Raw genomic sequence first — 24,999 nt, forward strand, 5'->3', positions numbered from 1 at the left:
ATAGTAAATGAAAGAACTAACAATTATAGAATACTGTTTTTTATAATATTTTTGGAATGTGTAAAATATTTTTCATAAAATATTACAATTACATGTTCCTATAATATCTCTACAATATTATTTTTTTATAGGATCAATGTGATAAATAATCACATCAATAATAAGATAAGCCGTGAGTTTATGACTGAAATATGATGTCACAATAATGTCACACCATGACGTTAATATAAAATTATATAAAAAATCAGTCAAGTCATTTTGATGACATATGACCAAAAATGACCAATTTGGAACATCGTGCTTACTACCTGGGATATAATTAATTGTTGATAGAGATAGCTTTCGAGATGTGCAAAATGTCTCACGACTCGCAAGTTTAATTGTAGCTTATTTTATATTTGTAATATAACATATATGTATCCTACTTATTGCGCTTGGCTCTTGCCCTTTTCTACCTCAAATTAATTATATTGAGGAAAGCTTTTATAATTTTATTGTTTATTTTAATTGTTTGTTATAATTATGATTAAAGTCATTTTTTTCTCAATTACGATATATCAAGCAAAATCGTTATTTATTATATTGTTCTCTAATTATATCTTTGTAAATCTCAAAGCACAAATTCTATTTAAAAAATGTCTATTTTAAATTAAAAAATATAATTTTGTCATTTGTATTTATAAACTATTTTTGCAAAATCTTTTTCAATCACTGATAATTTTATAAAACTACAGGAGTGCTTTATTTTTACTATAAGAGAAAATCGGCTCAAAATTCACCAAAAAATCTGTCAAATTCAAACCGCAAGTCTTATTGGACATCCCATATAATGATAATTATGAGATTTTACCACTTAGATTGTTTATTTCCGTAATACGACTTTCAAATGACTCTCCATCGTTCTAAGCACGCGCACGCATGCACGTACGCACGCACGCACACTGTAAATTCTTACTATATAAAACTATTCACTTTTTTACCATCTTATTCTTATAATTTTTTATGTAAAACATTGCGAGAAATCAATTTACATAAAAAAAAATATGAGGGTTCCATTTAAAAAATTCAAGATGACCTTGCCCTGACTTTGGCAACGTCATGGTCAAATTCGTATTGCCGTTGAATGCGCCTATTTAAACATTATAATTTTTGTCTAAAACATTTTTTCTAAAATGTTTATAAAACCGTTTCCGGACTTTTGGTCTACTCTGTATGTATATTGTTAAGACGTGGAGGGACATTGTGTGAAGGGACATTACAATGGTCGATAAGAATGAGAGGAATCGTCTATGATGCGCATTGCGCACCAACTCAAGGACATTCGAGGACATTTACCTATGAAACTGTCGACCTTCATCTTATACCATGGATTCGTGAAAGAGGAGGGTGCTGCTGCATGATACTGCGTTTACTTGCAATTGCACCTGCGTCGCGTGTGATCGAATCGGAGCTAATCAACCCTATTATTTTTCCTCCCATTCTTCGCTGTTCCTCATGAAGCGGAATACTCGACCGAAAGAAGTATTCGTTACACGTTGCGCTTATTCTAGAATGCCATACAAATTCACTTCTAAAACAGAATTTTAAAGCTGACACTTTTCAGATAGTTCAAACGGTTTCATTCATAAAGAAAATACGACGAGTTGTTTGAACACATTGATGTATTACTTTTTTTTTTACTTAGGAAAGAGAACAGTCAATTTGAGATACTTTCTATCGATTCCAATATAGAGTGTATGTGTGTATAAAAATTAGCGATATCTGTAAGATTAGGCAATGCTGCAACTGTCTGAACATCTATGCAAAATAAATGCACACATTGTCTCTATAATTGGCTCCACATAATAACAGCAATTACGAAATTGTAGGTCGAGCTCGCTTTTCATTCTTTTTCAAGGCAAATGTTTTTGTGTTTCTATATTGAGAATTTATGACTTAATGTACGGTAAATATCTAGAACAAGTATTGCGCGACGAAACAACTCCTTCTAATCTATGAATAGCCTAAATCATCGATAAACACAGTAAAATCTGCGCAAAAGGAAACCTTCAAAAAACAATACATTTTTATAGTAAATAAATAAAATAAATTCATGAAACTAGAATGAAACAGATATATCATATATACAGAGATCCGGACCGAAACAAAATTAGGATTCGGTTTCGGTTACGGTTTAATAAAATATTTAATAACTGTTCCGGTTCCAGTTTCGGTTTTTTGATAAATAAAAAAACCGAAACCGTTTAAATTATGATTTTTTCGGTTACGGTTCCGGTTTTTAAAAATTTTTACTTTTCGTTTTTTTAATTAAATTAATTTCTAAATTATATTACTTTAAAAAATTATTATTAATTTTTATGACAAATAAACAACACTTCATATTATACATGAAAATATATTTAGATATAGGTATATATAATATAGATACATATATAAATATATTTTCATATGTCATAAAAATTAATAATAATTTTTTTAAGTAATATAATTTATATATACTTTATATATATATATATGTATATATATATATATATATATATATATATGTATATATATATATATATATATGTATATATATATAAAACGGAAAATATAATATCCTCACAGCTGTCATTATTGCGATAATACATACACGTTTCAGAACATTTAAAAAATAATTATAATTGTATTGCACTTCGAGGAGACAGTTATCATGACATTTCCGTCATTTGCGCAAAAACAGAAAAAAATACCGAAAAGTAACCATAAACCGAAAATAATTTAACGGTCCGGTGTTATAAATTTAATAGAATTTCAATACGGTTTACAGTTTCGGTTCTATTAAAAAAACGATTATGGAACGGTTATCGGTTTTGGTTCCGGTTTGGTCCGGGTCCCTGCATATATAACACATTTCATTCCGAATTAATTTAAGAGACTCAAAAATTAATTAAAGATTGAAGAAAAGACAATAAGAGTCAAACGTAGTATATATATAAGGCTCAATGAATTTGTAAACTAAGTTAAGTTAGAAACAAAAATATATAAAAAATATATAAAATATATAAAATGTGTATGTTTTGGCCCTCTTTTTGGGTCATCTTCAGCGCAATAAAACGATAAATGTAAACATAAATAACCTAAGTGAAATCAAACGCAGTAATGTAAAATAATAAAATGATAAAATGATAAAAGTAAAAATTAAAAATTATAATAAAGATAGTCGTTAATGTAAATTTGAATTACAGTCTCTAACGTTATCTCAGAGCAAACAAAATCAAATAGCTTCCAATACATCTCCGAGACTTAATACTGCTCAGTTAGACCAGGAAGTAAAAAAATAGCTGAGAAAAATCCTTTTATGCATATTTTTTTGTCACGTACTCTTAAACTTTGAAGAAGCAAATTAATGCGAAGATACAGATGCTTTATGAGAGAATATTGCAGAAGTAACACTTTTAATGTACATATACATATACATATACATGATTTAATATTTGAGGATTTCGCGGTGTATGTACAATGTACAATGAATATTAGAATTGGTTTTCGGGTTTAAACCGCGTAGACTTTTTGTTTGAGTCCAACGTTTCGTGAACATTTCAGCTCACTTCAGAGAGGAACAGTCTGATACTTGTCGAATCTTCCTTTACATACATGATTATAATAAAATTACAGATTAAGGGGATGCTAGAACATGACATAGCATTTTCAAACGTAAAATTTTCTGCTCTTTCTATTTCTGAAGTCAAAAATAGGAGTTTCCATAAAAAAAACAAGTTGACCTTGAAATGACCCCTAAGTTTAACTTCAAGGTCAAAGTTAAGGTCACCCTCAAGTTTCCCTCTCTGAACCCTACAACTTTTGTATACAACACTTTTTGCCATATTGCTAACCTTACGAGATAACTGCGTGCGTCAATTAAAATGACTCACCCTGTATATATACGATTAATATGTATTAATATATACCTTTTTGTATAGTTAATTATGCTTTCGAAACGAAGTCATTTTTTCAAATATAAAGATTATTTATTTTTTATACGCATCACCAGTCAATAAAAAGATGAATCTTACGTAATTTAAAAGCAAGTTAGCAAGAGTTAGTAAGTTAGTTTATTTTTATAAAATATATTGTAAAAGATACAAAAAATATAAATTCTATATTTATCAAATTATTTGACATAAAGTTATTTTTTTCATGTAATCGAAACTATAAGATCATAATGTATCATTATGATGATCATTCGTTCTTTATTTTATAGAAGACAGTCTTTCATTTTAAGTAACTGTCCTTTAGATTTATTCATTTTTCTCAAATTCAATTTTGTCCTTTAATTTTAAAATTTTGTTCTCTATATTACAATTTTGTCATTTATTATTTATTTTGCGTTTTAATATATGTCGTAGTATTAATATGAGAATTTGAACGAAAACAACGGAGTCTCTTATTCGGAACCTTTAAGAAACTAAGGATTTGTTTCAACATAGTCGAATCAATTTCAAACTATATAAGAATATGTAGACTTCTGATAATCACAGAATTATTTTTTTTTTTTGCTCGTCGATCTCCACTTTTCACTTTGGTCGCAAATTGATTTGGAAACATGTTGAAACAAAGCCCTAAAATTTTCAGGTTTGTCCTTTATTTTCTCTCAGAAAATATGGTCACCGTATATGTATCATCGAAAGCATATAAAAATGCTGTATAATGAAAATTGTTCGCGTAAAGCACAATTGAGCGTCATGTTGCGCATGACGAAACTGTCTCTTCTTCTTTATTAATGCGGATGCATGACGCCACTATAACTATAGACTTTTAAGTCTTATTTAGCCCCGGACGAGTCCGTTGCTGCTCGAGGATGGAAACAAACGTGTGCAAACATGTTACCATGCGTATGTTCTTTGTTTGTACCTAATTGCTGTGCTTAAGTAAGTCGACAAGTACTTGATTTAAAACTCGTAAAATCTTTAACTCGTTTTTGGCCACAAGATTAGATCCTTCCTCAGTCAATCGTGTGTCATTCGAATCATAAAAGGAAAAGAAGGAAAAAAAAGAAAAAGAAGAAAAAGAGGAAGAAAAAGAAGAAGAAAAAGATATAGTGGGACAACATAAGTCGTTTACATTACAACTGTGCTACATACTAGCCGAGCAACTAATTTACTAAGTAATTGTGTTTTCCTTATTCAAAAACTGGTGTGTGAGCAACATAATCCGCGAACCACAATGACTTTAATGATTAATTAACTCGTTCCAAACTATCGAGAATCTTTGAATTTGAAAATTGGTCAACTATCAGGATTGCATATATTAATAATGAAAACTTTCAGAAATCAAATAGAGGTTTTTTGCGACTGAATAAGACAAGGATCAAATATTTCAATTGTACACAATTATCGAACAAAGTTTAATGAAAAATATATTTCTATTTTAATATTTAATATATTTAATATATTTTGATATTTCTTGACTAATCGATAAGTCTTTCTATTTCCTATTGTGATGTCAAATCAATGCATACAAACGGCTAATTTGCCTAAAGAATACTTAACCTCTAAAGGGATACCATAAAGAGTTATTTAGGTAAAAGCGACTCGAGAAAACCGGTCGCTTTCTTGTTATAATAATCCTAACCACAAATGCAAATACACACATTTTTCGGTGCATTGCAACTTATTCATGGAAGAAAAAGTATGAATCTCGTGTCTGCAACGTCGAGCCGGTGCATGCTCGAGTAATTTTGTAACGTGATGTGCGCAGGTGTAATTTTACGACACGACCGCAATGTCCAAAGATCCATATCGATGAGAGTTAAGCCTTCACGATAACCAAAGATATGCGAATAAATATATAAAAATCACACAATTTAATTGAATAAAGCTATTAAGAGATTAGTGTCACAATGATAGACATTGGTGTCACAAAGTAGCTGTGAATCCAAGAAATTAAATGCTTCAAAATTTAAGCGATATAGATTTTGTAATTTTTCTAATGTAATTCAATCGCGTTTACGGTTTTACTCTTTATATCCAAAAATGAGTCGGTTAAAACAATTTTAATTCAAAATCCTAAGCGCAAACAACGCAAACATAATAAAATGCGCAAGATACAATATATTATCAATGAATGAAAAATGATTATTGGGAATAAGAATGACACCACATCAAATTATAGAATGCATGTGTGTGATTGAGGGATAAAGAATTTCCTTTGAATTTCTATTTTGATAGGGATGAACAGCCATTGTGATCTTTTAAGTTTTAAGTAATAAAATACAAGGGGTACAAGAATTACTAACATCCGCATCATTCTTTGATATACGGTTTGACACCAAAAAATATTTTGAAATTTATTCTTCGCCCCCTCGCTTTCCCTAATATTTTCTTTGTTTTTGACACACAAATGATAATAAAATCAAATATTTTCTTGTTGCTTGATTATAAAACGAACAATGCAAATTAATTACCGAATACCCCTAATAACAGCACGTTTCACGCGGGGACATGGAGACGGCAACGGCTGTAAGGTATTATCGATTTTATCAATAAAAGGGGGGCTTCTAGGGGATTCTGTCTCGATGTAGCACGGGGTGAATCAAAAAGAGCGAGTGAGAGGGAGAAGGGGAAACAGAGAGAGAAAGAGTGCAACGGTGGAGACGGGATTTGTCGCAAAGGGCGGTGGACGATCGCATTCTTTGCTGAAACCGAAAGAAAAATTACTCACCTTCGGACAGTTCGAGATCCAATTCGGCGAGCTTCTCCCGTACATCTTCCGGGAGCTTTCCGATGTCGATGTACTCGGCCATCGTTAGGCCATCCACGCTGCGCCGTGATCGCGAATCCACCAGCGTTGCATACTACAATTCGTCACCACTGCTCAGCCATCTTGCCTGCCACTGAGTGCACCATCGTGTTGCTAGCGGCACCACCGGACGCATCTTCGTACTTTAGGCGTATTTGAAAATACACTTGGCTACTGCCAGTAAAAGAAGTTAAGTTGGCAATATTGAAAATTCTGTGACTATGGTGCTAAGTTTGAATGACATATTCTTTCTCTTACTATACTTCGATTAGCAGACGAAAGAGAGCTCCATTTTCTTAGGACAACCTGTTTTCATCATGGACAAAGATAGAGTCGAGGTAAGTGCTTGATCATGTCATGTGCTTGATCCCCTTACGTCTAATATCACCATCTCTCTTGTGCTTATTGGTAGCTAATGCTACTACGTTTATATATATTCTTTTGTCTATGGCTTCTACCAGCTATATCGTAGAAATACCAAGAGCAATGACTTTAATTATAAATCTAAAGGAATGGAGATACACGGCATTATTAATGGAAGCTTTCCAGCAAGAAAACGCAGATAGACATAATGTGATGCAATTGACTATCGAATAGAGAATTGTTAAAGTCCCGAAAGTTGTCCTATTTGATAACCAATCATGTGACATTTGTGTTTATGTGTGTTAACTTAAAGATAGCGGCGTTCAAGTCAAAAATAGCTAGACACATCACGTCTTTATAAAGCCAATGTCCACGATGCTAGAAGTCGATCCGAGTTCTCGGACTGAGAAGTTTGTAGCCAATTAATTTGCAGCTTTTACGGAAAAGCGGCAATTTTATTGGCTACAAACTTCTCGGTCCGAGAACTTGGACCGACTTCTAACATCGTGGACATTGGCCTTTTGGGAGCTTTCCAACAAGGACACAGTGTGACACAGAGTATCATTCTATCTTTGTTGTTCACTTAAGTGAACAATACAATTGTATTGAAAGAAGATAGAATGATACTCATCTGTGTCACACTGTGTCCTTGTTAGAAAGCTCCCTTAGTTATTATAGTGCATCATGACTATAGGTTCCTGGAAAGAACCGGCCAAGAGAACCGGCAACGTTATTTCGGAGCCATCAGTTTTCAGTTTGACAGCACCATCGAGTTCCATCAACTTAGCCGGTTAACTTTTACTTTTAAAACTTTTTTTTTACGAAATCGTTTAATTATCTTGACACGCAATAAGATAAAGCTCTCTATCTACATATATGTAATATAAATCTAGGTAATTATTCAGTTTATTAGGGGCCTCACCTCAAATATATCAATAAAAATATGCTCATTTAACGCGTTTTTGCATGAAATGAAAGAATATATATTTAAAATGTATATTCTGCATCCCTATATCTTTATTTTTTGTATTTTATTTTTTAACAATAAAAAAATTTATTACTTTAAAATAAAACTTTAAATTTAATTAGATAAAAATAACCAACCCAGACAGCACCACGTCCAAAATTGAGTACATTTACACAGCATCCTTAATCGGGTTTAATAACATCCACAGTTTTAAGACTGGCCAATCACAGCCGTTACATTCTTCAGAGGAATGGCTGTGATTGGCCAATTTTAGAACTACGGATGTTATTAAACCCGATTAAGGATGACGTGTAAACGTACTCTTTGAGACATAAGACATCTTTAAGAAGTCTTATATCATATGAAAGTTATTTAAAAGACATTTTAAAGACATCTTATGTTACGATTTTGGACATATTTCGATTTTGGACATATTTCGATTTTGGTGCTGTCTGGGAATATTTTAATAACATTTTCAAATTTTATGCATATACTTTGTATGTACAATAATATGATGATCTATGCCATGATCATATGCAAAAATGTTTGACGTTGAAATAAGTTATGAGTCAAATCCAACTTTTTTCTTGATGCTAGTGTCACACGACGAAATCACGTGATCATGTTCAACGATGCAATAAATATTCCATAAATTTGCATCTTTATTTCCGGACTTGTTAGGTGTCCCATTGGTAGTTACGAAAATTTACTTAGGGTTGATGGTCTTTAATAGTATTTTGTCGGTGACTTAGTGCTCGATCCAATCCGGTTCGCTGTTGATTATGTTGATATTGGTGCTTGTAAATTATTATAGACACACTTGAAGATGTGCAACACGATGCGAGTCATGCACACATTGTATCGGGCCGTTAATTAAACGTGTTGTGTGCATCGCTGCGCACTTCCGTGGTGATCATCGTGACATTGCGTTCCATTTTTTGGTTTAACTACATCTCGATTATTTTTGTTTTGCTGGAATACACTGGCCAATGAATTTGCGTAATGGATTGATTCTGTATTTTAAGCTGCTTCAACTACGACGGTCGATGTTAATTGAGATAACATCATCAGTATCGTAAGTTCCAATTTGTAATTACATATCATAATCATATCAAAGTATGTAGTTGCTAGTTATAAATTACATACATCCCAAGGAGAACAAATAAGTCAAATTGATATCATTTTGACTTATTTGTTCTCCTTGGGATTTTCTTAAAAACAACTATGTGTTTTCTTCATACCAATTAATTCCTTATTATTTTGTGCATAAAAGTATATTGACGTTAAGATCATCGGATAATGAATATTTTAAGAGATATTTCATGATTTATTTAAGATTATGTCAAATTAAAGTATAAAATATCTCGTAAACTATTCGCTTTTTGACTCTTTTTCTACCCTTATAACATTTTATGCCAAATATTGCGGCGAATCGATTTATATAAAAATAAATATGGTGGTTCCATTAAAATAAATTCAAGGTGATCTTGCCTTTATCTTAATTGGCAATGCCAAGGTCAAAGTGATAAGATCTGTAAATAGATGTTTTTAAACCCTATAATTTTTATTTGAAACTTTTTTTTTCTAAAATGCATTGTTTATGAGATATTCGACCATTTCCAGATTTTCAAAATACTCTGTATATATATGTATAATATACATACATAAAATGTTATAATAATTAATTTAATATACATATAAAAAACGGAGAGAAATATGTATATATAAACAATTTATATAAAATGTAAATTGTGCTTTTTAATTCTGTTTTTTAATTCCTGTTTTTGTTCTCGCGATATTGAAAAAGCGCATTATGTTATCGTAATTACTTCGATAATTGTGTCTTATTATAAAAGAAACGAGTGAGTTGCTGTACCGTTTATATAAGTCCATTAATGATCGTGAAATTATTTTTTCACTATTAATTTTTCTTGGAACGCAAAAATCGCATCAAGTTTTTATTTAGAGCGAGAAATATATATAATAATACAATAATATATTTTATTTCTAAATAATTTTGGATATAAATGTTTTTATTGTCTGTTTTCTAAATTTTTTTATAATCTAAATTCTAATCTTGCTTGCCTATATACATACATACATACATACATATGTATATATACTAGGGTGGTCGTTAAATGGAAGATCATGTTGGATGGTCATAAATCAGCTCCAAATGTAGAAAAAATGATTCTCTAATTTTTTCAGATTTTTATTTTCAGCCCTGAGTCTCCCTGTTTGCACGTGAAATACCTAAAACAAAAGCCCAATGTATCATCAGGACTACCAATACAAGAAAATAAGCTGTATTAAAAAAGAATACAAAAAAAAATTATATCTTCAACAAAAAAAAATCAATGGAAAATAATAAATTAATCGATATATTGATTACTCCGTAAAATAATAATTTAAATTTTTTCACTCGAGTTGTGTGTTCTACTACACACAACTCGAGTGAAATACCTCATATATGTTTTACTATTTTCACGGCAATGAAACGTATTTCATAAAATGTCGCTATTTTAGACTAGAACTAACTTAAATAAATATTTTTTAAATGAAAAAGAAAATTACGTGCCAACAGGGAGACTCAGGGCTCAAAATAAAAATCTGAAAAAATTAGAGATTTTTTTTTTCACATTTAAAGCCGATTTACGACTATTCAACATTAAAATTCTGAAAAAAACCCATATAAGGACCACCCTAATATATACATACACACATATATCTCAATGTTTTGGATTTAACGTTTTGCAACTATAGTTGTGGATATTTCTGGAATATCAATTATTTGCTTCTTTTACAAAGAATACAATTCTATTAAAAAGAAAAATAAAAGATTATCAATTTATCAAAACCGCGAAGTCATTTGTTGTATGCACACACATTTGCAAGATTGTCATGATCTCGTACAGGAGAAATATAAATACATCTTTTGCATGTATTTCGTTGTTAACAACATTATAATAGATATTCTCATTGTCAGTTTTTATAAACGCGCGATTAATGTTACATAATCTGATATAACCAAAAAAAGCCTATAATCTGTCCGCTTCTACGTCTTTTGTGAAATAAAATATCATTGAATAAATAAAAAAAGTTTAAATAATCTTTTAGAGTATTATTTTCATAAAACAATGCCCTGATTTTTTTAATGCAAAACATTTAGATGTTTATAATAAATAATTGTCAGTAAGGAAAAAACGTAAGATCAACATTTTGAAATATTAATTATTATATTTTATAAACATTCTTATATAATGTTTTATAAATGTTTGCAAAATGTTACCTAATTATATATAAGCATATATAATTATTATATTATATGAAATTATCATATTATTTATAAAATGTTTAAGAAATATTATTCCAAATATTTTTTAAATGCTATCGCACGTTTATGCAATACGATATAATTATTTCTAACATTTAATATTAATTTTTTCATTTACTATGCTATTAGTATCTTTCAAGTTTTTATCCAATATAAAACCTATAATCAAAAGTCTAGTAACTGTTCTAATCAACTTAATTTCTAATACAAAAATCCGAAAATTTAGAATATTAAACTGATTGAAACTGAGTGGATGAATGGAAAATTGTCCTTTTATTGCCTATTTAAGTAAAAAAATCGAAGTTTCCATATAAATTAAATTTCATTATTATTTATATTATTTTTTATTTGTTAGTTATTATTTTTTATTTAATTACACGTTAGATTATTTATGTTATCTCTAATTACATTTAAAATAACATTTAAAAAATTAAAAATTATTATTAAAACATTGCTACAGAATGTTAGAAAAATATTAGCGCATTATTATTAGCAATAATGTTATTTTATTTCTATTTCAACATTATATATAGAAATTTCTAAAGTATGACTCAAATTTTATTCACTGTGTGACGTTGTATACGAAATTAAAAACTACGTATTTGAAAACATTATACGTTGTAGAATATCATCATATTATAATAACATTATGTTAATGATTTCTTGCTTACTGATTCATTATTGATCACACTTTATATATACTCTTCGCAAGGCGTCTTAAGGTTGGATTATAGAGGCCGTAAACTTTTTCCGTAACCGTAAATTTAAGGATTCAACCAATCACGTTGCCGAATCAAGCAACGCGATTGGTTGAATTCTTAAATTTACGATTACGGAAAATGTTTACGGCCTCTATAATCCAGTCTTTATACGAGTATTTCTTATAGTTATATTTTCGTTTTGATTTTTGATATATGCAAGAACGAACCATAACACAATTAATTACCATATAGTTTTCTTGGAAATTTAATATCGGAACAATGCCTATATCTATATATGATATTCTACTCCAATACATCATCACATTACTATCGAACGAATGTTAATTGTGTCCTCCGAAAGAATTGATACTGTGCAACGACAAAACATCTCTGTTGCAGAATGTTCCTCAATCTGGTTTAGGAATTTTACTCTCTCACTCGAGTGACCCGCCATTAGCATAAACACGTGCAAAGACATCCGGGAAGCGTGACCCCGAGGACCCACCGATCGAATCTACACACATCTTTTTATCGTCCGATTTTTTTCATTAAAAACAAGGAAATCGATATGGATAATCGAATCTATATAGACAGGGAAACCGGCGAGGATCTGATTCACCCATTCGTCGATTGCGATATACGTCATTCGATCGACACGATGGCGATGAATGATGCGGAGACCGGGGAACCGGAAGTCAGCCTCATAGACCACAGGATGATCAGAGATCATCTTAGGAAAGTGCCGTTTCAGGTACTTGGAAAATCTTCATCATATGTGTATATATATATATATTTTTTTTTTTTGCATAAATAGATTCTTCTGAACATTCTAATATGTATAAATAAAGTATTAGGGTATGATATTTGAAAAGGAAATATTTCACGAAATATTTGAAATTTTTGAATAAGGCACATGTTGAAATAAGTAATAGATTTCATCTACCTTATTCATGAAGCATCGAGATGACTAACTTTATTTGTTTAAAATTTTGTAATAAATAACTAGAGCGGTTAAAACTTGTAGAACTTTTGTTCAGAGTCTTATAATTACATAATTCAAGATCATTATAAAATCTAGCGAGGTCGCCTTCAATATTCAATTTTATTGAAATGAGCAATTTATTTCTTGCAGATACCAAAAGAAGTAAAGGAAAAATCCTCAAAAAAACGTCATTTAACAGAGTTAGAGCCGGTTCCAGCGGGTGCCTCCTTTGGCCAGATAAATCCCATCTGTCTGTTCTTACCGGCCATTATCTATTTCCGCTGGTTCCTCACCTTATTGATGCTTTTCGAGGTATAAATGTCGAAATATTGGAAAATATTTATTTTCGTAAAGATCTAAATCTTTTACGTTGTTTCTACATTAAGGTCGTTCTGCATGTGTGGGCACATCACAAGAACAAGACCCTGAAGAACGCCAACGTATATTTTCGTTCACCGTTTCACGACATCTCCGCAGAGTTCTGCGCTCTCTGCCAGAATGAGACCTGCATGAATCGTGTCGGTAAGATGCACCAGATTCGGATGCACAAATTTTTGCGGCAATGCAACTACATGAAGAGAATAGTAACGTGAACTTGAGATGAGCGTATCTGGTTGTATTTTCAGTGTCATGGAGTTTTCAAATGATGATTATAATCGCGATTAACTCCTTCGACCTCTAAAGTTGTTTTATATAAAATAATTGTTATATTTTATACAATATACATATATGTATACACAAGTTTTGTATGTATATATATAAGGTGTGTACGAAATACTTGGACAAACGTGTCAGGCTGTCTTCAAACAAATGGCGGCTATTTTGAGCATTTCTTATGAATTAAGTTTACTTCCCAATAAACACAAAGCAAAAGTAACATAACATCAATATAATTTTCCACTCAACAATGTAATTGCAATATATAACATATCTGCTTATACGTAACAGTTATACATTGTTGAGTGGGAACTTATATAGCAATTGATGTTATTTTTATACTCTGTTACTTATTTATGTTTACTGGGTTATGATTATTTAATAATAATAATATTAACATAAACTTTGTTTTTTACTATATAATTTCACAACCATTTAAATTTTTGACTATATATATACACTACTAAAAAAAATAGGAAATATTTTTTCATACCTTAAAAATTATGCTATTTTCAAATCGTTGAAACTCATCGGCGAAAAATCATCGTAGACTAAAAATTAAAAAGCATTTTGAAGCTTGAAGTTTTAACTTTAACGTCGAATCGGTGGTTTAAAAATTTTTTTATCTTTCCGTTTTGTGCTTTAAAAAAGGACACATTTATTGTTTTGTTCCTTTAAGGCTCTTGGATCCTCGCCGCGGCCATGTTAAAATGTGACGTCAGAGGCGAGAAAGTACACGCTGAATTCTTAGATGCCATTTTTAAACGAAAAGATATTTTGATGAAATACTATATATTTCAGATGACTTTAGCACACCTTTAAACTACCTCACAAAAACTATTCTTTTTCCTTTATAGTCAATCAACAACCGTGAAATGATCGTGATATCAGACTTTGTCATGTGAAATGACTGCGTATGTGCAAAGATCAGACGGAATTATTACAGTCATTTTACAGCTGTCGTTAATTGATTATAAAGGGAGGAGGGGATAGTTTTCGAGATATTTTAAGAGTGTGCTAAAGCCATCTGAAGTGCTGTTTCGTCGAAATATTTTATTTCGAAATGGCATCTAAAAATTTTCAACGTGTGTTTTCTCGCCTCTGAAGTCACAATTCCAACATGGTCGGCGAGAAGCCAAAAGAGCCTTAAAATTACGTATTTTTTACACTCTGCAGCTCGATAAAAAAATTGCTCTCGAAAAATTCTACTCACGTTTCATAAACTATATATACGATTTTATCTACAAACCCTATTTTTTAAAATGATGAAACATTTAAAATGACCGACTTTTAAGCATGTTTACCAAACTTTTTCTTTTATCTTGACATGAGGAATAGAATGACCCTAGAAGTTTGTCTAAGTATTTCATAAACATCCTGTATATATATGTGTATATTTATATTTTTATCTATAGGTGAAGGGGAGGTGGGAAATTGTATGTATTATATCGACGCAAACTCTAATCTATTTTCTTGTTAAAAGTATCATATCTTTTATCTCTCTAAGAATAACACACAATGTTTCTCTATTAAGGACATTATAAACTAAATACGAAAAAGGAACGTTTTATATTTTTTGTTATTTCTTAAGGCTCCTGGATGCTCACCGCGGCCATATTGGAATCGTGACGTCAGAGGCGAGAAATAACACGTTGAGATTTCTTAGATGCCATTTCTAAATAAAAACATATTTGCATAAAATAACACATCTCTTTAATACACTTCTAAAAAACGCCGAAAACTATTCTTTTCCCTTGACAGTCAATCAACAACCGTAAAATGATCGAGATATCAGACTTTGATGTGCGGAATGACTGCGCATGTGCAAAGACCAGACGGACTGGGCCTCATAATATTACATTTTACAGCTGTTGATTGATTATAAAGGGAAAAGGATAGTTTTCGGCGTTTTTTAGAAGTGTATTAAAGAGATCTTAAGTGTTATTTTATGCAAATAATGTTTTTATTTAGAAATGGCATCTAAAAATTTTTAGCGTGTGTTTTCTCGCCTCTGACGTCACGATTCCGACATGGTCGGCAAGGTACCTTTCGTATTACAATTTTGTATAGAAAAGTTAATAATAAAATTCCTTTAGTCAAGATTCAACAAGCGTAAAATTAATTGCTATGTTAATCTTAAATTTACAAAATGCACATTTTATCTTTTTTATTAAAATTCCTTTGTACACAATATCTCCGAATATAAAACAAGTTTTCGCGTTATTTCTTAAATATGCACTTTATTAAATGACTATTCGCTTCTGATAAACTTCAAACTAAGTAACTAACTTTAAACTTCAAATCGAATATGTGGAAAACACGTTAGTTTTTAAAGTGAATTAAATTATTTTTTATCAAAGTCTCGATTTTATTGCATTATGAAAATTTATTTCAATAAAACTTAATGTGAAATAATAAAGTTAACTAATAAGAGCAACTAAGAATTTAGTAAAGCTCTGTTATAAAAAATTAAATATATGTATCAAGTAATATTCGATTAACCATTCTCGTTATCGTAATGCTAGAATTTCTCTGGTCGCTATTTTACAAATGACGTTGAAATCTGCAGCGAGATGAGTCCTCCAAAAACGACACTTGCTCCAAATCACTGCGGAATAATTCGGGCTCTGTATTCCGTGAAAAATGCGAGCCACGGCGCGACCGGTAAACTTCGTATCTCTATAACGTATTATCAAATTGCGCACATCGGCGGCGATTTGCTGCTCATTCGTCACCTCATTCTGCAAACAAAACACATTAATGAAAATGTATCCTTCGTAATTTAAGACTTCTGGGTCCTCGCCGCGGCCACATTAGATTGTGACATCAGAGGCGAGAAAGAACATGCTGAAAATTCTTAGATGTCATTTTTAAATGAAAAGATATTTTTCGATGAAACACTACTTTAGATGGCTTTAGCACACTTTAAAAATATCTCGAAAACTATTCTTTTCCCTTGATAGTCAATCAACAACCGTAAAATAATCGTGATATCAAACTTTGTCATGCGGAATGACTGCGCATATGCAAAGATCAGACGGACTGGGTCTCATATTACAGTTATTTTACAACTGTTGATTGGTTATACAAGGAAAAGGATAGTTTTCGAGATATTTTAAGAGTGTGCTAAAGCCATCTGAAGTGGTTTCATCGAAATATCTTTTTATTTCGAAAGGCATATAAGAATTTTTAGCATGTGTTTTCTCGCCTCTGATGTCACAACTCCAACAAGGTCGGTGAGGAGCTAGGAGCCTTAATGACTAAAAATTTGTACTATTTACAAATATGTACCAAATTTGTAAATAGATTTTATCATTGAAGAGCATACCTGAAAACTAATATCAACATTGTTTAAAGGAGAATCCGATAAAAAGTATTCTCTGATAATATTTTTGAGCTCTTCCGATCTCTTCAAGACATCGTCGTTCAAAATCGAACAGTGCTCGATCGTCTGTACGCTGATCCTATCGAACGTAGAGGATACGAGCTCGAGCTGCTGCAAACACGAAGTTTCCTGAGAGCGAGTACGGGCAATCAATTCGTCAAGTGCCTCGTCCAATTCCACGTCTGTCAGATCGCCTGGCGCTTTCACCCGTAAGCCGAGTTTATCGTATTGCACCGATATAGCCGAGCGTTTTGTCTTCCCGTCAGCTTAAAAAAAAAAAAAAAAAATTCGATTACATAAAATCCATTCTAAAAAGGAAACCAAACATAGAGAAGTAAAATGATAGAAGTTCTTACTTCCTGTTATCCATTCCAAATTTTTCAGATGACTCTTTACCACTCCACTATCCCAGCCGATGGCCGACGCGACTTCGATTACCGAAAATTCTATCATGTTACTGTCCTCGTGCGAAATCCCCTTCTGCATGTCCAGTGCTATAGCCATTGCGAGTGGTAGAGACTAAAATCAAAGTCATTCAAAAACTTCTCGTTAAGGCTCCTGGGTGCTCACCGCGGTCATATTGGATTGTGACGTCAGAGGCGAGAAAGCACACGCTGAAAATTCTTAGATGCCATTTTTTAATGAAAAGATATTTCGATTAAACAGCACTTCAGATGGCTTTAGCACACTCTTAAAAACCCCCGAAAACTATCCTTTTCCCTTTATAATCAATCAACATCTGTAAAATGATCGAGATATCAGACTTTGACATGCGGAATGACTGCGCATGTGCAAAGACTAGACGGACTGAGCTTCTCATATAATATTACATTTTACAGCTGTTGATTGATTATAAAGGGGAAAGGATAGTTTTCGGGGTTTTTTAAGAATGTGCTAAAGCCATCTGAAGTGCTGTTTCATCGAAATATTTTTTTATTTCGAAATGGCATCTAAGAAATTTAGCGTGTGTTTTCTCGCCTCTGACGTCACGATTTCGACATGGTCGGCAAGGAGCCAGGAGCCTTAATACATTACTTAGGAGAAACATGATTGGTCGATTTGCCCGAATTCATATTAATCTCCTCGATTTTCTCTGTTCTTTTAACAGAGTATCTATTTTCCATAATAAAATATAAAAAAATGTTACTCTTTACTATTATATCGCTAGAAAATATTACTGATTTCAAATAAAATCTTACAGATTGCGCCGTTTGTTTAAGAGCTTGCGGTCCGTGGTAACTGGAAACCCGCGCTCGAACATATACAGATGACAAGACAGTAATGAAGCTCTTCGGGTGTAGCTCGAGATAGCATAATAATGTCGAAATTGTTTCTTGCGTAATATCAAGCTCTTGAGTGATTTCGTCGATTGGAAGGGCGACTTCGTGACCAGGACACTTCCGGTCGGAATTTTTTCCATTGATTTTTGCGCAAGAGCAAGGAATAAAGATCTTTTGGAGTAGGTGTCTGATCGTATGTCTGTCGACACCATTCGCATGTATGTGTCTGCGCAATTCCCATTTATCACTATCTTGCTATAATTTAGAAATAATAATAGATTAAAATAAATAAAGCAGAGTCGAGGATTGAGTTCAATCAGAATGAAACCTGCACTAGTCTATAGTCTGCACTATATAAAATTGGATCCTGGTAAAATCACCTGGTTTTTTCATATGTTGTAGCTTTTGACCTGCCAAACAAAGATGTAAAAGCCTCAAAGCTAAATAATGGACAATTATTGACCTACAGCCAGTCAAACAATATTCGCAGAGCCCAAGTTTTTCGTATTTGACTGGCTATAAGAGAGCTTTGAGTCTATTACATTTTTTGTTGAGGTCATAAGTAAGCCATAAGCTACAACATATCAGAGAAAATGAGCTGGTAATCCAATTTTATGTAGGATTAGTGCGCAGTTCTTTCAAAGAGAGAATAATTTTGAAATTTGAATCAATTATTATAAATACCGTAGAATTCAAGAACAAATGACAGTGCGCTGTGATATTGTCCCTTCCGCTACGGCCAACTTCTTGCACATATCCTTCGAAGGTACCGGGCATATTGTAATGAATGATAGCCCGAATGTCGGATTTATTGATTCCCATTCCGAATGCGACGGTGGCGACCACGATTCTAATTTTGCCGCTCATAAATTCCTTTTGCACAAGTTTGCGTCTGTAGGTCGTCATACCAGCATGGTAAGCTTCAGCTATCGTCGATATCTTTGCCTTCGGCTTCTCAGGATTTCGTGGATCCTATGTGGATGTATAAATTTGTAAGAATAAAGAAACAAACTGCATAAGTTTTTTTACTCAAGTGGGATATAAAAAAAACCTAACTTTATTTCACAACTTTTGATGTCTTGTAATTCAATATGGCTATAATAATAAATGAAATCTTAATATATTTACCTGCAGCGATATTCTTAACAAGGCTGCGATTCTCGCACATTCTTCCCTGCGAATGCAGTAAACTATCACGGAGTCCAAATCGCGGAACCTGTCGCTCTTCAACAGCGCAATCAACGCCTGGTCCTTGTTCACATCCTTGGACACCGTCAAGACGAGATTCCTAGGTAAGGGCAGGTCTGATATGATCCCGGTCATACCGTCGTGCAGGTCCAGATGCTTCACTATACTTTCCGCGGTTGTCTTTGTGACAGTCGCCGTGAGTCCCAATATCATCTTCACGCGCAGCCTCTCCTTAAGCACTCGGCAGACCATCAGGTAGGATGGTCGGAAATTGTGCGACCATTGGGAGATGCAATGGACTTCGTCGATGCAGGCAAACGCGATCGGCGGCAGTTGATTGAGAAGGGCACCGAAACCGGTGGATTTTTCACCAGCCACCACTGCCTCCGGTGACACCAGCAGAATATTCACCCTGCCCTGCCTTACCGATTCCATCACCTGTTCCCTTATTTTCGGTGTCTGATTGGTATGCAAGCATGCGGCGGACAGAAACGCGGGCATACCAGTTACTTGATCGTCCATCAGGGATACCAAGGGCGAAATTACTAGGGTGATGCAAGGGGAACGTTTGGAGTACAGGTACGCTGGCAATTGGTAGCATAAGGATTTCCCAGAACCCGTCGACAGCTTCACCAGAGTAGACTGGCCAGACAAAATTCTCATTATTGCTCTCTCTTGGCCAGTTCTAAAATTTTCATGACCAAAGGTGCGTAGTGCCTCGAAGACTTCTTCCGGCGTTCCGATGAGATTATTATCTTCGTTTGTGGAATATAACGGATCGACTACCTCTCTTCGAGGCGGCAATAATCTGGAGCATAACTCCTGTGGTATCTTATGGGAAATGAATGTATTTTTCTCGTCAAAGTCAAAGTCGTCGTCGTCGTCGAATAACTTCGTCATGTCTTCTTTTTCTTCGTGTTCTTGCGAAGAACACGAAGTTTTTGTAGCAAAGTTAAGTGATCCTTCCGAAAGTCCATCAATCCTGCGACTTTGTGCGTTCTTACTGGCCATCTTCTCAACTTCCTCCAGAGTTGGAAAGTTTATAGATTCGTCGATCTCATTCAAAGGTAGAAGAGAAACGGAGGTTGTGCAATTTTTAGCGAAATGTCCAGATTCACCGCATTTGAAACACGTCATACCATTTTTGTCGATCAGATCAGCTATATCCAAGTCATTCTCACTGGATGTTGACTTCTTTTTATGTTTCCACTGATTTCTCTTATATTTTGACAAATTGAAGTTCTTCTTGCCTCGCACGAATACTTTTTTCTTCAAATTTATCCTGACGAAATTATTGTTCATCGTCCCAGTAACCATTTTCTTCTCCAGCTTCGCTATCGCGGTGTGTTTAGAACTCGCTACCGAAGATGTCGAAGCATTCCTTTCTTGGTCATCGTTGCAAAGCGATTCGGAAAGTTGGACGATGAGATCGCTGCTCTTCGTCGGCTTCATCGCAAAGCGAGGAATTGTTTGCAACATCTTCACGTCATCACACGCCGGAATCTCGTATGTTTCCGAGCCTGAACTTCGCTCCTTATTATTCTTCTCTAAATCTGAATCTCTTCTCGAAGATTTTCTTCTTTCCTTCACATTGCATTTTTCTTCGTTGCTCGTCGTCTTATCTTTACTTCGCCGACTTGTGGATTTTTTGGCGGAACGTGTCCGTATAGCGCTTGTCTTCACTTTTGCCTTTTTATCTTTCTCTTCTGCATTATTGGAATCCCCTGACGATACTTGTTTTGCTCTTCGACGTGATATACATTGTCTCACTGATTCCTCATCGGATACCAAAGAGCCTTCTTGATTTGTAAGATCAGCTGATTCAGGAATAGTATTTGTCATTCTGAATCTATCTTCTGTTTGATCACTTTTAGTCTGGCAAATATTCTCGGACGTCTTTTTATTATTGATATCATTCGAATCTGAGCGAACTTTGTCCAATATATTGAAATTTGTTTTAATATCATTAGTTAACTTGAATGCGTTAATACTGTCATCTTTATTTTTATTATTTTTGCATATTAAATTAAAACTTTCGTTAACATGACAAATCTGTTTGAATGTATCATTGTTGATTATATCATTAGACTGAATGATGTCGAAATCAATTTTAACACATTGTCGTTTTGCAGGATGAATATTATCTTGTTCACTCAGCTCCTTCTTGAAATTTCGGATACGTTTCTTCTTGCATTCTTCTTCGGAATCGCTATTGCATATAAAATCTTCATCGGAGACCTGGAGCAATGTGGCAGAAGACGCAGTAGATGACTTTGTGGAGTGAATGCTAGATTCTGTCGATTCCACTCCAGAATCGCTAGAGCCTGAGAATCTCTGTGAATCGATGGCTATCGTGCATCGATCAAGCCAACCTACATTTAAATTACGATTTACACAGGTCATCTGACTATCTGCTAATTGTTGGACAGCATTGATAGAATATTGAGAAGTAGGTTTGCTTTCTTTAATTGTTAATTTCATTGATTCATCAAACATGGACTTCACCTCATCAGCTGTCACATCAAAGCCATCTTTGTCGCTCACGGCTCGATCAATGCTTGAGCTGGTGTCGCTTTCAACTTTGTTCCTGATTTTAGTCGATGATAGTGATTTCCTTGGGTTTCGTTTAGTAAAGGTTGAACTTTCAAACTTATTTTTAGATAGTTGAAAAGATGAAGTTCTACCAATTAATAGAGTTTGCTTTTTCTTTGGCATTTGTCCCTTGCTTTTACTCAAATGGTCTCCCCAGACTCCTTCAACATCTGTTGATCTATTCAATTGGCTAAGAGAACCCTCGATTTCTGTAAAATTTTTGCTATTATGAGGATCTATGTTCTCTGTATCCTTTGTATTTTTTTCTGGACTTAGAATCTTCTCCTGATTGCTCAGTGACTTTTGTAACGAGTTAGTGACATTGTCCTGCATATCATCACAGAAAGTAATATCCGTAAGGGTTTCCTCGAGCGCGCGCGTTTTTAGTTTCCAATATACTTTATATGCCTCTTTGATAGATGTATCTGCTTCTTTTATGTCATTCTAAAAGTTAAAAATAATAAAATAAATAAAAATTGCAGCAATATAAATACGATACAAAAAAATATGTTACATTCCTGATAATATAATACTGAATCTCATTATTTATTAATAATATAGGGATGTAACGACTTTTTGGTATGATATTACATTTTTATTTCGTTGCAATTTTTATTTTATTTTTTATAAATGTAACAAACGTGTATAAAAATTTTCAAAACTTGTAAAAGTACTCAATTGAACTTGCATCTTTATCTAGTTTATTTTTTTTTTTTAATTATAATTATATATAATTACCATATATTATAATTATAAATTTTCTATTTATTTAATATACGATTTATATGAATGTGGATGCAAGATAGAAGTCGAAAAACTGCATTTAATATCGATCTTCTAATGAGAATGTGAACAGAAGTTGCGAGGTAGTACATACCTTGTTAGGTTTGCGTCCGTATTTTTCCATAAAATCGCTTTCCCATCGTTTTACGCGGAGTTTACTTTTCATGTACTTGGTTTTAAAAATGGGATCCTCGAGGAGTTTCATGTTATTGAGAAATAAAGTAAGATTTAAGGGTCGACAGAATTGACATACAAATTCCGAATTGATGATATTGGAATTGAGACCCCGCGTGATGGTCATAGATGATATAAGACAATAGATAGCTAACTCCTGTTAATTTCGCCAGAGAGAAGAATGAGAGAGGCCACGCCGCTGTTTTTCGTCAAACGCTTTTTCTCTGCAGTACACTAGCGTCACGTACATCCATTTTACGGTCGCTTGGAACTACATGGCCACATCCACTTTCGATCCTATGGTAAAACAACCAATTGGTTCATGTCCGTGCTACATCCACTTTTCGATTAAAATCTAAAATCATTGTTTGACGCATATGTATCTGCACATTTTATATCCATAAATTTTATAGATAAAAAATACATTTTGTGTATATATAAATTAATTAAAATATATATATATTTTATATTTTTATGCGATATTTTTCATTTTAACAATATATATATACTACGCGCACGCGGATAAATATATGTTATATATAAAAAATTAAAATAGTAAAAGTAAAATTTTATATATATATATATAATTTTACTGAATTAAAAAGACATCACGACATCGGACATAAATCGGATGATTTTTATATGATATGTAATCCAAATTTTAATTACCTATCTAATTAAAAATTATCCGATTTATGTCGTGTTTGGTGTCATTTTAATCGCAAAAATCTCACTAATCCATTAGAATTATTTTTAAACCGATTATATGCGAAATACAAAAATATTATTTTCTATAGTAACGTGACATACGATATGAAAGATTATATTTAAAGGGAGCCTCGCGAGAGAGACTTCGGAACTCTTTGATGATACGTCATCTCGCTCGCTTTTTATTCGTTCTCGCTCTCGCTTCGACGGCATCGAGAAGCTCGCCTTATCTACAATAATCACGATTGTAAACATCGTATACATAAAAATTAAAACTTAATTTGCATTTTATCGGTTTGGAAATAATTTTAATGGATTAATGAGACTCTTGCGATTAAAATGACATCAAACATGACATAAATCGGATAATTTTTAATTAAAAATATAATCAAAATTTTAATACTGACTAATTAAAAATCATCCGATTTATGTCGTGTTTGGTGTCATTTTAATCGTAAAAATCTCACTAATCCATTAAAATTATTTCCAAACCGATAAAATGCAAATTAAAAGTTTTAGTTTTTATTTATAAGATATTTACATTCGTGAATTTATTGTAGATAAGGAAAGGTTCTCGATGTCGTCGAAGGCAGAAAGAGAACGAATAAAGAGCGAGCGAGATGACATATCATCAAAGAGTTCCGAAGTCTCTCGCGAGGCTCCCTTTATCCATAGACGAATATATGAATATATCTGGACGGAGCCTTCTGGCGCGGGGGGTGAAGATTTTAGGGGAGGAGGGGGCCGCCATATTGTCTGGCGACATTAGTGCTGCTCCATAGGTATAGAACAGTGTCATTGAATTATTTTATTGTGCGAAATTAATTTATTACACGAAAATATTAAAAAATGCCGCTTTGTGTTGCAATCGGCTGTTACAATAAAAGTTATCGCAAAGCTAATGATAAAAATCTAGTCTTTCTTTCCCCGAATCCAATAACACAATTCTTTTTCATCAACCAACTGAGCTGCAGTGATATATTTTTGTTATTTATATGAAGAACCGTAATTCTCATGATTCAGATTTTTTTAAACGAATTAAGAACACTTTTAGCTATAAAGTGGTCTCGTGGTATTACATATATATGATCAATATTGTTATAAT

At 32.9% G+C, this 24,999-nt stretch overlaps 3 protein-coding genes across 5 annotated transcripts in view; 1 reads left to right on the plus strand and 2 right to left on the minus strand.

Moving 5' to 3' along the window:
- Dip2 (disco-interacting protein 2) overlaps window positions 1–6,888 on the minus strand; it is a 33,084-nt gene extending 26,196 nt beyond the window's left edge. For all 3 annotated transcript variants that reach the window (XM_083034552.1, XM_083034551.1, XM_083034550.1), the window contains exon 1: window positions 6,703–6,888. In XM_083034552.1, the coding sequence (XP_082890678.1) occupies window positions 6,703–6,784 (82 nt within the window). In that variant the 5' untranslated portion in view covers window positions 6,785–6,888. The remainder of the gene's footprint in view (window positions 1–6,702) is intronic.
- Window positions 6,889–8,862: 1,974 nt separating this feature from the next.
- LOC145933422 (uncharacterized) lies at window positions 8,863–15,894 on the plus strand. The gene is made up of 4 exons (XM_083033097.1): window positions 8,863–9,185; window positions 12,545–12,896; window positions 13,278–13,439; window positions 13,514–15,894. Exons 2-4 carry the CDS (start codon window positions 12,714–12,716, stop codon window positions 13,718–13,720), a joined length of 552 nt encoding a protein of 183 aa, XP_082889223.1. The 5' UTR covers window positions 8,863–9,185; window positions 12,545–12,713; the 3' UTR covers window positions 13,721–15,894.
- A 95-nt stretch (window positions 15,895–15,989) lies between these two features.
- Recq4 (RecQ4 helicase) lies at window positions 15,990–23,328 on the minus strand. The gene is made up of 7 exons (XM_083033096.1): window positions 23,107–23,328; window positions 19,578–22,673; window positions 19,134–19,421; window positions 18,369–18,704; window positions 17,526–17,688; window positions 17,113–17,435; window positions 15,990–16,525 (listed from the first exon to the last, which is right to left on the minus strand). Exons 1-7 carry the CDS (start codon window positions 23,311–23,313, stop codon window positions 16,295–16,297), a joined length of 4,644 nt encoding a protein of 1,547 aa, XP_082889222.1. The 5' UTR covers window positions 23,314–23,328; the 3' UTR covers window positions 15,990–16,294.
- Between the last annotated feature and the right edge of the window lie 1,671 nt (window positions 23,329–24,999).

Source organism: Prenolepis imparis, unplaced genomic scaffold (assembly GCF_030444845.1).
Source record: "Prenolepis imparis isolate NDT839.2.m4 unplaced genomic scaffold, iyPreImpa1.0 SCAF_3, whole genome shotgun sequence".
Classification (NCBI taxonomy): domain Eukaryota; kingdom Metazoa; phylum Arthropoda; class Insecta; order Hymenoptera; family Formicidae; genus Prenolepis; species Prenolepis imparis.